At 47.5% G+C, this 14,615-nt stretch overlaps 1 protein-coding gene across 2 annotated transcripts in view; it reads left to right on the top strand.

Moving 5' to 3' along the window:
- Positions 1 to 376: 376 nt before the first annotated feature.
- The window catches only part of UXS1 (UDP-glucuronate decarboxylase 1), a 94,329-nt gene continuing 80,090 nt past the window's right edge, over positions 377 to 14,615 (top strand). Inside the window, exon 1 of one of the 2 annotated variants that reach the window (XM_008008291.3) lies at positions 377 to 560. In XM_008008291.3, coding sequence (XP_008006482.1) covers positions 467 to 560 — 94 coding nt within the window. In that variant the 5' untranslated portion in view covers positions 377 to 466. The remainder of the gene's footprint in view (positions 561 to 14,615) is intronic. The other variant, XM_008008292.3, reaches the window with a different exon arrangement.

The following is a 14,615-nucleotide window of genomic DNA, read 5'->3' as shown; positions in this document are numbered from 1 at the left end:
GGGATGCCCACCGCGTGCCCCCAGCCGGGCGAGGCTCGGAAACTGGCCACCACGGTCGTGCCCTTGGGCTGGGGACGCACCTCAGCGAATCAAACCTAGCAGCACTTCCCGGCTGGCGCCCGCGCGCTACAGCTCGGAGAAAACAGACCGGAACGCGCATGCGCCGCGCTGCGCCGCGCGGTGCCGCACCGCCCACCAGCCCTCCAGGCCACATTCTTCGAAAACCAGGACAAGAAAAGCGGCAACTGCGCCTGCGGGAAGAGAAGCCGGCGGGGCGGGGGCGGAGCCGGAGGAAGGGGGTGGAGGCGCGCGTGCGCGCTGATCCCGCCGGCAGGAAGCCCGGCGCGCGGGGGCGGGGTCTCGCGGCGGCAGGGGGCGGGGCTCTCGGGGCCGCCGCCGCCGCCGCGCATTGTGCAGCAGGCGGGCCCCCGCGCGGCAGGGCCCTGGACCCGCGCGGCTCCCGGGGATGGTGAGCAAGGCGCTGCTGCGCCTCGTGTCTGCCGTCAACCGCAGGAGGATGAAGCTGCTCCTGGGCATCGCCTTGCTGGCCTACGTCGCCTGTGAGTGCGCGCCCGCGGCTAGGTGGGGAGCCCCATTCATTCCCCGGCTCCGCGGTGGGCCGGGCGGCGGTGGTGCGGAGCCCCGAGGCGGCCCTGCAGCCCCGCGTTGGTCCCCGCCCCGGGCGGGACCGGCGCTTTCTGCTCCCACCCCTTTCCACTCTTGCAGCAAAGCGGGCCAACTTGGGCGCACACCCCCGACAGCTTAGGCCCGGGCGCGGACCCCGGACGGAGGGGCCCTTAGCCGTCCTCGGGCGGCCCCCGGTCCCTGCCTCCTGTCCGGGGAACTCGGCGGCGGCGCTGTCGTCCACGTCGCGCTGGGAGCCGGTGAGAATCCCGGCCGGCGACTCCGGAGCGTGCCGCGTGGGGATACCCTTGGGGACACCCGCGGTCGCGCCGCGGTGTTGGTTAAGTCGGATAAAAATACTGCGGCCGTTGGCAGAGCCCCCGCTCCGACTGTTTGCTCCTCAGGAAAATTACTCAACGTTTAACTCTTGGGGAGCCAAGTGTGGGCGGCCCCCCGGGCCGCTGCCGTGGCCAGGTGTTGGGGCGCACGGGCACCCCCATTCTAGGTTTTCCCCCGGGGCTCGGCGGGCGGGCCCAGCGGGCAGGCAGTTCGGTGGCCGGGCGGGGCGTGCCTGCAGCTTCGCCGTGCGCGGGTCTAGTTTCTGTCATCACTCACAGCGTGCTGCCTGGAGACGGGGCAGGAGGGGCACTTCGCAGGCAGGTGGTGGGCTCTCTGCTTATTAGGGAAGTCAGAAACCGTCCTTTTTAAGATCTATTCGTTGGGCATATGTTTTAATTGCTGTTGTTAATACGTCACCGAGTACCGAAATTGGACTGGAAATAGCTCCCAGTGTGAGCTGCGTTCGAATGCTAGCCACCGAGACACACTGAAATGAAATCACCTGCTAACTTGTTGAGTTATCAAGATCTGATTCCCGAGGTTAGTGGGGACTTCACTTGTCTGAAGTGACTTCAGCTGAGCTCTAAGAAGGCAAGTATGAGTAGATCCAGCCTGTCTGCTAGAGCCCAGCTGTTCAGGAGGTGGAGCTGGAAAACCCCAGCAGGACTCTGGGTTGCTAGGGGAGGTTTCAGGCCTCCGATGGGTGTTAGATGTGAGTAGTTTTGCAAGGGAGGAAGAACTAGTCTGAAGTGTGTGTGGTCAATCTTGAGTAAGAAAGCTGAGACCCAAGAGGAAAGACCATTTAAAGTTGAATAACTATTTATTATGGCAATAATACTACCTACATTTGTTCAGTGCTTAACTGTGTATGTGAGTCTTGATTCTTAGTGCCATTGTCTGAATCATTCAGCAACCCTGCGAAATCGGTGCTATAATGATTCCTATTTTAGAGATGAGGAAGTTAAGGCCAAGAGAGATTAGCAAATTTATGGATGATCACACAGATAGCAAGAGAAGGAAGGCCAAAATTTGAACCCAGAAAGGTCTAGGAGCAGGAGCTAGAACCCAGGTCTTCCGACAGCAGTTTCCATTTTATTTTGGGGATATTCTAAAGTTGCCGCAAGGGTTTAGAATTAATAAACTAGGGGAGTTATGGAGTCATGGTTTTTTTGGTTTTTTTTTTTGAGACGGAGTCTCGCTCTGTTGCCAAGGCTGGAGTGCAGTGGGGTGGTCCCGGCTCACTGCAAGCTCCACCTCCCGGGTTCACACCATTCTCCTGCCTCAGCCTCCCTAGTAGCTGGGACTACAGGCGCCTGCCACCACACCCGGCTAATTTTTTGTATTTTTAGTAGAGACAGGGTTTCCCCATGTTAGCCAGGATGGTCTCGATCTCCTGACCTCGTGATCTGCCCGCCTCGGCCTCCCAAAGTGCTGGGATTACAGGTGTGAGCCACCATGCCCGGCCGGAAAGTTTTTTTTAACCTGTTATTCATCTAACCAGGAAATCTTACCAAGTCCTTACTGTTGTCGCTGAACTTGGCACCAGGAGACACCATGGGGTGCTAGAACACCTGGTCTGTGCTGTGGTGGTACAGACCGTATACCACAGTCAGGCACATTGGTTCTCAGACTTAAGCATGCATCAGAATCACTAGAGGGTTTTTTAAAAACACAGACTGCTTGTCTCCCTCCTCAAGATTCTGATTCAGTTGGTCTGAGCTGTGGCCTGAGAATCTGCATCACTAACAGGTTGTTCTGTATGCTGTTGCTGTGGCCTGACCCCACTTTGAGACCCATTGGCCAAGATGGTGAGGTGGGCATGAATTGGAAATGAAGGTTAAATTACAAACTGGTGTGAGGGAAAGGGATGAATGAGAACTGTGGCAGGAACTCCTGAGTGAGAGCAATCAGGTATGTTTGTTTTCTTGAGGAATCAAAAAGTGAGCTGAGAATGGATGGCTTATGTAGGAGTTAACAGGGAGGTCATAGGAGAGAGCAAGTTGTAGGAGGAGCAGTGTGTGCAGAGGTCCTGCGGCAGCCAAGAGCAGGCAGTATTCTAGGAATGCAAAGAAGGATGGTATTGTTGGAGTGTGAAAACAAAATTACAGCCATGAGGCTGCCCAGGCAGAAGGGGCCAGAGCAGGCAGGCAGGCCTGGGGTGCAGCCCACGACATGGGTGATTTTAGCTATGAGGGGTTTAAAACAGGGTGGAGGCAGTGTTAATAAGGAACAGGTTTGCTAAGTCTGAGCCACTCTGCGGGGAAATACGTTACAGGGCTTGTGATTGATAACACCCAAGGACGCTGAAAATGTAGTCCCTCAACCGTAATGTCTGTGTTTTCTAATCTCTGCTTTTCCTAATTAATAATCTTGTCCTCCCTGTTACAAGTAAACTCTCACCACTGTTTGAAAAAACTGTCCATACTTCCCAATTCTATACACCCTCACTGTTAGCCAGTCTCCGTTGCAGAAATGCCCTCCCTGTTTCGGGAACAGAACTCAAGTTCTGTTAGCCTTTCTCCTTCTGCTCCTTACATCTTTCCCAAAGCCTTTGCTACTTACTCTGGCCCTGAGTCTCCTCCTTGATACCACATAACTCTTCTTCATGTCTTGGGGTTGACCACCTGCCAACTTGCGTTGTACTTGAGTTCTTTCCCGTTCATATGTTGGCTTTTTCCTCAATGAAATCCCGATTCTGAGGACAGGGATTGTGTCTTATGTGTTTCAGCCCTTGTAGCATTTATAGCAGTGCTCATGGCTCATTGAAAGAACTCAGTTTCTACCCTTTGTACTGAATCAAAAATCAGGCCAACCTACTAGGTATCTCCTGGGCAGACTCGGCTTGAATAACCTTTAACGTATTATTTTTTTGACATGCATATAGTATAAAAAGGTAAGTAGCCTCTACGGGGCCAAACAGTATCCCCTGCCACCATTTCCCTCTCCCCAGAAATAGGCACTTTACTCCTTTTTTTTTTTTTGATACAGAGTTTTGCTTTTGCTGCCCAGGCTGGGTTGCAATGGTGTGATTTCGGCTCACTGCAACCTTGGCCTCCCGGGTTCAAGTGATTCTCCGGCCTCAGCCTCCTGAGTATCTGGAATTACAGGCATGTGCCACCATGCCTGGTTAATTTTGTATTTTTAGTAGAGACGGTTTCTTCATGTTGGTCAGGATGGTCTCAAACTCCTGACCTCAGGTGATCCGCTGGCCTTGGCCCCCCGCAGGCTTGAGCCACCGCACCCAGCCCCTAGGCACTTCATTTCTTTTAGCTGATTATTTTGGTATTTATCTTTGTGCCATTGAATCACCTGGCTTCCTGATTTTTCAGTTGTAGATATTACCTAGTGACTTTGTTCTTTGGGAGATGATTTTTTTCTTCTCTTTGCCCCCGTGCATGCTCTCTACCCTCCTGTATTGATGTGGTATAATCTCACGGAGATCAACATGCAGTGTTTACAAGCGTGACTATGTAAATGCTGTTCTAGTGAGTCATGTACGTTGCTTTTTGTTTTCTCCAGCGAGTAATTGGCCGGTGTTCTAATTTGCTTGCTTTCTATGTAGTATGACAGATCCCACTGCAAACTCTTTGCCAGTTGTCGCATCTTCCCCCACGATGTTCACGGGCATCAGGATGCCCCTCTGTCAGCACCCCTTCCTGAAGAAGGGCCCTGGAGCCTTCTACTGAAACTTGTGTGTGCATCTGGGGATGAGCTGCCAGCCTCACCACCTGCACCCACATCAGCCTGGACGTGCCCACCGCAGGGCTTCTGTCTCCTGACTTCTCCTCCTGACTCCCCCTTGTTTCACTCCCTGGTTTGGATGTGATGGGAGGTGAATTTTGAGACTTTACCCATAAGTATGTTTTCTGCCTTCATGTCTGATAGATTGATAGTATAGAATTACACAAAAAAATTTCCTTTCGAATTTTTGAAGCATCGATCCAATCCTTTTTAGCCTCCAGTATTGTTGAAGAGTTTCAAGCCAGTCCTTCTCTTTCTGAAGATTGTAGCGTCTTCCTTTCATCCCTGGTCATCAGTGTTCACCACACATGTCCAGCCCCTTGCCCCTCAGGCTCTTGGTAGGATTGCCCTCCCTTCCTCACTCCCTGAGCTTGATGGCCTCACATGGTTGCTGTGCCAGTGGCCTGCCCGGGAGCTGAGCAGAAGTGCTGCTTCCACTTCTGGGCCTGCACTTAGCTGCGAGTGTAAGTTGCTGCCGGAGTTTTCTCTCCCTTTAGTTTGGTTCTGAACTCAGCTTGACAGTGATGATACTCAGCTTGCAGAACCCCCTCCTACCCATGCTATGACCCTGTTCGATTGAAATAAACTTGAAGAATAAATCTTTGTTGTTTCAGGCCTCTGAGGGCTTTCGGGCTGCTCATTGCTGCAGCTTAACAATGCCTGCCCTGACTGATACATCCATGGTGTTCCGAGATACGCAGTGCCTTGGTGTGTTTTATCCAGCATGTTGGGCATTTTTGTGCCCTGGCAATCCGGAAACACTTATTCTTTAGTTCTGGGAATTTTCTTGAATTATTCTGTGGTGATTTTCTCCCCTCCCATTTTCTATTTTATCTCTTTCTGGGACTACTACTATTCTGATAAAGGATTGCCAGACCAATCCTCTTATTTTCTATTTTCTACCATTTTAAGGTTGTTGCATTTTTGGGAAGCCTCCTCATTTTCGTATTTGGACTCTTCTAGTGATTTTTTTACATTTTATTTTTGCCATACTTTTTTCACGTATAAGAGTTCTTTTTTGTTCTGTCAACTTTTTTTAAAAAACTAAAACATGGTCTTCAGTTCATGGTATATTCTCTTGATTTTTAAAAATTTTGTTTTCTTTTCTCGTTGCTGAAGGATCTCTTTCCTCTAGGCTGCCTTCCCGTTTCTGTGTAAGGCTCTCCTCAGATGACCTGCCCATGTTTAATAGTGGGGGACTCAGCGGGGATGGGCAATGCCTGCTGTGAGCTGAACCCTTCCTTGTTGGAGCCTTCTGATCTCAGTGCTGTGGGTCGGTCCTCCCGGGCTGTCGTCACGAGACTCTCCCTGGTCCCTGCAGGAAGGGGAGGCTTGGCTGCCTGCATCCTGGAGCCCAGTGAGCGAGGGCTGCAGCCTAATCAGTAACCTGATTGTCCCTGGGGGATCTGGGCTCTCCTGTCAGAGACCCTGATTCCACCCTCTTCAGAGATGGAGCCACCTGTCTTCTCCCAGGGCGGGACAGGAGCTGGAAGTTGTCCTGCTTCTTAGATATCTTTGAAAATCAGACTTCCTGTCTCTGCTGCCGCCACACCCATTGCAGATGCACCAGGCCTGGCCAGTTCTTGACCCTGTCTAGGTATAAATGGGCCGTTCCACTGTCCACCCGTGTCCGTGTTCTCTCCATGTCCCCACATTCACCCATCTTCTTTTTCCCATCCAGCAGAATTTTGGTGCCTGTTCTCCCCTCCCCTTCTCCCTGTCCACGTGGATTGATTCCTTAAACAACAAGAACAAAAAAGAAATCAGGGAGGAGGGATATGGAGAGAGGGGCCGGGAGGAAAATAGATTGCCTATATTCAAGAAAAGAAAATAAATCAAAGACAAAAGACATTTTCTGATATTTTAGTGGGGTTTAGGAGCCATTATCTTTTCACCTTTAGCCTTTGAAAATTAGAGTTGAGGCCGGGCGTGGTGGCTCGTGCCTGTAATCCCAGCATTTTGGGAGGCCAAGGCAGGTGGATCACCTGAGGTCAGGAGTTTGAGACCAGCCTGGCCAACATGGTGAAACCTGTCTCTACTAAAAATACAAAAAATTAGCTGGGCGTGGTGGCGGCCGCCTTAATCCCAGCTACTCAGGAGGCTGAGGCAGGAAAATCTGGTGAACCTGGAGGCGGAAGTTGCAATGGGCCAAGATGGTGTCGTTGCACTCCAGCCTGGGCAACAAAAGCAAAACTCCATCTCAAAAGAAAAAAAAAAAAGGAAATTAGAGTTGTGACATCTAGTAACGTTTATGTAATTTTTGGTGTATCGTGGATTTTGTTGTAGTGACGTTTTGTGGTACCTTTCTTTCCTGCCAGTGTTGCTTCACAAGAAAAGGGATAAAACCTGAAAGCCATATGAAAGAGTGTTTTACGTGTCTTAGTTTCGTGTTTATGGTAACAGGCTTCAAACTCTCTGAGGTTGGGACTTTGGTTACAGTACAGTTTTGCCCTTAATATGATCAGCTCCTGCATGATTGGCAATTGCCCCCATAATTCACTCGGGACACAATTGCTGGCCTCTGCCTCGGAGGATGTGCAGCAAGTTAGACGTCACTGTGATGCCCGAGGACCCTGGGGGAGAGCAGACGGCTAAAATCCAACAACCTAGTACCAGTGGCATTCCCAGGCTGACCTGAGCATGAGATCAGCTTGGGCTTGTCAAATGCAGGCTCCTAGGATCCTCCTAGGCCTGTATGAGCCTGAGGGTTGGAGGCACAACCTGGAAATTGTGAGTTTTCAACATTTTCAAAATTTCCATGCAGATTTTCTGTCTTTTCTACTAAAGGAATATTTTAGTGAACACCCGAATACTCTCTGCCCAGATTCACCAGATGCCTACATGTTTTCCACATTTGTCTTTCTCTTACTCTTTTGTATATATTTTATGTATACTCTTTTTGTTGAAATATTTGAAAGGTGCAGACATAACAGTACTTCACCTTCAAGTACCTTCATACATCTCATAAGAATAAAGGTATTCATCTATATAATCTCATTACCATTATCACACCTTAAAAATTAACAAAATAATATCATCTAAGATATAGTCTGTATTTAAATTTCTTCCCATTGTACCATAAATGACTGTGACAGCCTTTCTGAGATTTTTTTTTTTTTTTGCTTCTGTTTTTTTTTTTTTTTTTTTTGAGACGGAGTCTCGCTCTGTCACCCAGGCTGTAGTGCAGTGGCCAGATCTCAGCTCACTGCAAGCTCCGCCTCCCAGGTTCACGCCATTCTCCTGCCTCAGCCTCCCGAGTAGCTGGGACTACAGGCGCCCGCCACCTCGCTCGGCTTGTTTTTTGTATTTTTTTGTAGAGACGGGGTTTCACCGTGTTAGCCAGGATGGTCTCGATCTCCTGACCTCGTGATCTGCCCGTCTCGGCCTCCCAAAGTGCTGGGATTACAGGCTTGAGCCACCGTGCCCGGCGTTGCTTCTGTTTTTTTGAGGCAGGGTTTCAATCTGTTGCCCAGGCTGAATGCAGTGGCACAATCTTAGCTCACTGCAGCCTCGAAATCCTGGGCTCAAGTGATCCTTCTGCCTCAGGCTCCTGAGTAGCTGGGACTGCAGGTGTGTGCCACCACACCCAGCTAATTAAAAAAATTTTTTTTGTTTGGTTTAAAATCTAGGATGCAGTCAAGATTTACATATTGCATCTGGTTTTATGTCTCCAAATTTAGCCATAATAGCCTCATTTTTTTGTTTGTTTGATTGTTTCTCATGACATTTACCTATATATATGTGTGTGTGTATGTACATATTTATGTATATACATGTGTGTGTGTGTCTGTGTGTGTGTGTGTAAGCCCAGAGCCGTTTTCCTATAAATGTCCCACATTCTGGATTTATCTGATTGTTTCCTTATGATTAAGTTCAGTTAAACATTTTTATAACAATGCTTGCTAATTGGTGGTGTTGGGAACATGTAGTGTCTGGGCTAGTCCCACTTGACAGTGTTCAGTGTGACCCCTGGAGGGAATGGCCTCTACGCTGCTTCATTTTGAAGGTACGTTTTTGCAGTTTGCAATCTGTGGAGTGATTCTTGCAGCCTGTGCGAATATCTTGTTCTCTAGCCAGTGCATTTCATGTCCATTGACGATCCTTGCCTGGACCAGTTTTTATGTTGGGGATTGCAATTAGTGGTTTTCTAGTTGTGTAAATCTTTTAATGTTTGTTAACTGGTGTTGTTTTGCAAATAACTTTCCCTCCCTCTTTATTCTCTCACTGTATTAGTTTCCCATGGCTGCTGTAACAAATTACCCCAAATTAGGTGCCTTTGAAACAAGAGGTATTTATTATTTCTCAGTCTGGCGGCCAGAAGTCTGAAATCAAGGTGTTGGCAGGGCTGAGCTCCCTCGAAAGGGATGCCCATAAGACCCAGGGCATTGAGTTGGCATTTCGCAGAGGGATACAATTTGGGCAGTGGAGTTGAAGGTGAAAGTGATGGATTGAGCAGAGGCTGGAGTGGCACAGTGCCAGGAACAGGAGTCTTTGTGGCCCATAAAGGCAGAAGGTGGAAGACTGACCTGACATAAACTTGATCTAATGAGATGAGTAAGCCTTCCATAAGAATTTGTGCAGCATGAGAGAGATTTTGATGAACATGCCTGAAGTGTTCAGACATTAGGGCAGGGCAAAGTATAATCAGTTTTGCATTTTGGGGTTGGCCAATGTGGCCTGAAATGTGCTTTGTGGTGTGCCTCTCTCCTGTGCTGCCTACCTTTTGTAGATCTGTGACTGGATTCTAGTCCTAGTATATGATATGTTTGGTACTTCTGTACAGGCCAGTGTTGTGATCTGAATGTTTGTGTCCCTTGGAATTCATATGTTGGAACCTAATACCTGAAGTGATGGCATGAAGAAGTGGGGTATCTGGGAGGTGATTAGGTCAGGGGGCAGAGCCCTCAGGCAGGGGACTAGTGTCTTTGTAAAACAGGCCCAAAGGAGTTCATTCTTCCCTTCCACCATGTGAGGATACAGCAAGAAGGCACCGTCTGTGAATTAGGAAGTGAGCCGTCACTGCCAGTGCCTTGATCTTGGACTTCCCAGCCTTCAGAACTGTGAGAAGCAAATTCCTGTTTATTAGCCACCCACTGTGTAGTTTATTTGTGATAGCAGCCTGAACACGGACTAGCTGAGAAGTCAAGAACATGTCTAATGTGAGGTTGGAGAGCTTTCACAAATAGATGTTGAACAGGTGAGGCCAGTTACCAGATTCTTCATGTGTACTGAACCCACTTTAATGTCTACTGCAAATTTCTTTTCTTGCTTTTTGTCTTACAAATATGACAGGTCCTAGGAATCACCTGAAGGGCAAATGTGGGGAGGAGTAATTCAGGGTCAGCCCTTTTCTTTTTCTTTTTATACATTTATTTTTTTCTGAGGTGGAGTCTCGCTTTGTTGCCCAGGTTGGAGTGCAGTGGTATGATTTTGGCTCACTGCAACCTCTCCTCCTGGGTTCCAGCGTTTCTCCTGCCTCAGGCTCCGGAGTAGCTGGGATTACAAGTGTGGTCCACCATGCCCAGCTAATTTTTGTATTTCTAGTAGAAATGAGATTTCACCATGTTGGCCAGGCTGGTCTCGAACTCCCAACCTCAGGTGATCCACCCACCTCGGCCTCCCAAAGTGCTGGGATTACAGGCATGAGCCACTGTGCCTGGCAGGATCATCCCTTTTCTGAATAAAGTTGTCTCACCCTGATTCAGCTCACGCTGTCATGTGGTACAAGCTTTCTAACCTTCTGTTTCAATTTTTTTTTTTTTTTTTTTTTTTGCACTTGTAAAATGAAAATACTGTGGTCTCTTTTGGCTTGCAGGTAAAAATAATTTGTTTTAAATACTGTGAGGAATTGAGGGAATTTCTCTAAAGAGATGGTAGCTTCAGCTGATGAGCCTCAAGGGAGAAAAGGTGTTGTAAAGTAACCTGCAACATACAGGGACTCTTTCCAGGCAGGAAGGGCAGTGACCGCCAGCAAGTGGGAACTTCTCCACTGAGGCGGGCCGAGGGTTTCCTCATCGCCCTGCTTTTAGAAGGGCCAAGAGTGAATTTGGAGTTAATCCATCAGTTTCTTTTTGGTTAAGCTTTTTAGAGTTGCTGTAACCAAAATAAGTAAGTGAAATAAAGCAACAGCAGAAAACATTTGAACTTCAAAGCAGTCTTTTTAGAGGGAGTCTGGGTGTGCTAGAAAAGGAAAACAATTTTGTTAGGGTGGTGAGATCTTGGAATGTTATTCTTAGTATCTTTGAATATTTTTATAGTATTTTTAGAAATTGAAAGCAAAGCATGCTGGTTCTAAGTTAGAATTTGGTTGACGTATATACTGGGGTGACCTTGCTATTTTTTTCTTTTTTTTTTTTTTTTTTTTTTTAAAAGACGTGAGCAGGCAGCTGGGTTTTATCAGCAACAGAACATTGCTGGTGTAGGATGGCTTGGTTGTAACCAAGGGAAAGAACCAAGTTATTCTGATACTCATCAAGGGGCCTCGTGATGGCTCTGGTGGAAATGGCCATTAGCTGTGAATAACGGGTCCTCATAAACAGGGCTTCTCAGCAAAACTCATATACTGCTAAATCAGGATCTTTTTCTTTTTTTCCTTTAGGTTTCTTTTGCTGTTCTGTGCAATTTAATTCTGATTCCCTGCTTCCTTACCCCAATGCATCCTAATTATTTAAAAAACAGAATTTCTATGCTAGGTTCTTAATACAATGAGAGGACCCCACTACCCCAATGGAGACGCTCTCTGCCCTCCTTTGGCTTCACCTTACCTGCATTCCCACCCCACCGCCACCCACCAGTGCAGATGCTGAAATGCAGCCCTCACTTTGGGCAGGAGAAGCGGCACCCGACTATCCTGCAGTGAGGCGTGAAGAAGGGAGATGTCTCTCCGTTTCATAGAGGGGGAAACTGAGGCACAGAGAATGAGCCCAGAGCACTGACAACCCTCTGGGTTGGGGCGTAGCTGCGGTAGCTGAGGGTCATGCCCGTGGGTGCTGTGGTTTCCTCCTAGATTCCCTCCCTCACCTTTCCCTCTCTGCCCCTTTTGAACACAAAATGAAAAGGCTCACTTAAAACCATTATTAAAATTTTTTAAATTCCCATTTGAAAATTACAAAATACAGGAGAAATAAGAAAACAAGGTGCTCAATGTGGAAAAGCTAGAGAATGAAGTGCAAAGAAGAGAAAAATCCCATACCTCATAATTTCTGCATATTAAATTGCCTTCCCATCCAGAAATAGCGCCTAACTTTTCTTTGCCAAGCTTGTTCAAGCGGCGGCCCGCGGGCTGCATGTGGCCCAGGACAAATTCATAAACGTTCTTAAAACATCATGAGTTTTTTTTGTTTTTTGTTTTTTTGCTTTTTTTGCTCATCAGCTATTATTATTGTTACATGGGGCCCAAGACAATTATTTTTCCAGTGTGGCTTGAGGAATCCAAAAGATTGGACATCCCTGCTTTAGACAGACCTTTCTTTTGGCCCTCAGGAAAGTTTTATAATTTCTTTCTTTTGCGAAGTGTATTTCCATCAAGTTTCTCTTTAGCATTCATTCTACATCAAGATCAAGTATCAAATATATTACTAGCAAAACTTTTTAACAGTAAGCAATAAGGAGCCCTGAAGTCGTAATCCATCTTTTAAAAAAATTTATCCTTTGCCTTTTGTATGAATGCTTAAGTTGCCTACATTTTTCCCATCTTGTTCTTAACGTTTAGAAAGTGCCCTACTTTCTGAAAGAAATAATAGAGCTTTACATGTTATGTCGGATCCTAGCACTAGCAGTCCTGGGTTTCTTAGATCATGGTAGTTCCGCCTAAAAGTTGTGGTGAGAAGTCTGAATTTACTTTTACTTTTTCTTTCTAACTAGTATGGTTGTTTTTTTTGTGGTGGTGGTGGTTGTTTTTTTTTGGAGACGGAGTCTTACTCTGTAGCCCAAGCTTGAGTGCAGTGGCACCGTATCGGCTCACTGCAACCTGCCCTCCTGGGCTCAAGTGTTTCTGGTGTGTCAGTCTCCCGAGTAGCTGGGACTACAGGTGCACGCCACCATGCCCGGCTAGTTTTTTGTATTTTAGTGGAGACAGGGTTTCACCATGTTGCCCAGGGTGGTCTCGAACTCCTCTGCTCAGGCGTTGCTCCCGCCTGGACCTCCTAAAGTGCTGGAACTACAGGTTGTGCTACCATGCCCCACTTGCCCCAGCTTTCTTTGCCTTAGGCATTCTAAAAATAGTTTCATCCACGGTTACTCTCAAACCTAATCTGTGGTGCTGGCTGGAGCCTGCTGAGAAGGGAGCATGTGCTGGGAGCTGGGGCCAGTCAGCAGTTTTCAGAGAGACGTAGGCATTCAATGGTGAGGTTCCAGAGCCCTGCCCTGAGCCAGGGACGTGATTGGCGGGAGGAAGAAGAGTACAGGGCTGCTGTGGGATGTGCCTGTAAGGATGAGGGCCCTGATGCTTAGCCTCACTGGTGACGGGCATGGGAGGGGTGAAACTCCAGTGACTTCTCTACAGCCCACCCTGTGGGATGCCCCCATGAGCTAGGAGGGTTTCCCTCCCCTTGGTTTTCCTCTTTTTCTTTAATGAATCTGTTCATTCCATCAGAAAACTAAGGAGATTCATTCATTTGGTAACCTTAGGATAAGTATATTTCATTTTCCATTGTTATTGTTTGAGGTAAAATATTGTCACATTTCTGTAGGTGGACCCTATATCTCTTTAAGTAGAAAAAGGCAAAAGAAATAGCATGGTAACATTTTCTACCATGCCACACCAGGCATCATTGATATTTGCGAAGTTGGGAGGAGAGAAAGAAGGAGAATCCACTTCTTATCATTTGATATTTGTCTGTAGTAATTTGCAGGATCAAAGTCCATTTTTGCTTTCTGGAGATCAGAAGTGGTCTGGAAATTTTCTTTCTATTTCTGCCTCCCTATTCTGCTCCCCAAATTTGATGCTATCCTCTGGTATTTCGGATGAAGAGGTGTTTTGTGCTTATTAAATGGTGACACTGGACTAGATCCTTGAGTGAAATGTGTGAGTGCAACATGTTTCCAAGTTGATTGGTGTCCTGCTTCCAGTGACAAGGTACTTGATTTTCTCAGGTGGAGATGTGCAGATAGTGTATCTTATTTCCAGTTCCAAGAATTAGTCACATAGTTGTTACTGAAGTATCTATTGCAGAGCTTTCTCTGTAGTATTTTTGCGGCCAAAACCTAAGGTGAGGTAGAGAACCTGGGAAGGTACTTGGTGGTTAAGGGTGGTTTATAATTTGGATAGTGAGATGCAAGGGTCATTGATATTTTACATATATTTCTGGGGCGTAGTTTTAATTCATAATTTTAACCATCAGTCTGGAAGTATATGGAATGCATTGCTCCCTTCCAGCTAATCCTGTTCACCTTCCCGTGGGTTAGAATGTCTTAAGTGCTTTTAAAATGTAAATGGTTTTATGCCCTTGATTTTTCTGTGCTTTGCTTTTTTACTTTATATGTGGAGGAAATCTTTCTTTTTTGAGACGGAGTCTCGCTCTGTCGCCTAGGCTGGAGTGCAGTGCTGTGATCTCGGTTCACTGCAACCTCTGCCTCCTGGGTTCAAGTGATTCTCCTGCCTCAGCCTCCGGAGTAGCTGGGATTATAGGTGCCTGCCATCATGCTTGGCTAATTTTGGTATTCTTTTAGTAGAGATGGGGTTTTACCATGTTGGCCAAGCTGGTCTGGAACTCCTGACCTTGTGATCTGCCCGCCTCGGCCTCCCAAAGTGCTGGGATTACAGGCATGAGCCACCGCGCCCAGCGATGGAGGAAATCTTTCAATGTAGAGATCTACCTCATGAATCCATGGTTGCACAGAACTCCTTGGTAGATTTATGTCATAGTGCCTGTGCCTGATGCATGTCGGAGCCACAGAGGGAGACTGGGCGC

The sequence above is a fragment of the Chlorocebus sabaeus genome, chromosome 14 (genome assembly GCF_047675955.1).
Source record: "Chlorocebus sabaeus isolate Y175 chromosome 14, mChlSab1.0.hap1, whole genome shotgun sequence".
In the NCBI taxonomy this organism is placed as follows: Eukaryota; Metazoa; Chordata; class Mammalia; order Primates; family Cercopithecidae; genus Chlorocebus; species Chlorocebus sabaeus.
Note: the sequence above shows the minus strand (reverse complement) of the source record. Positions and strands in the feature narration are given on the sequence as shown.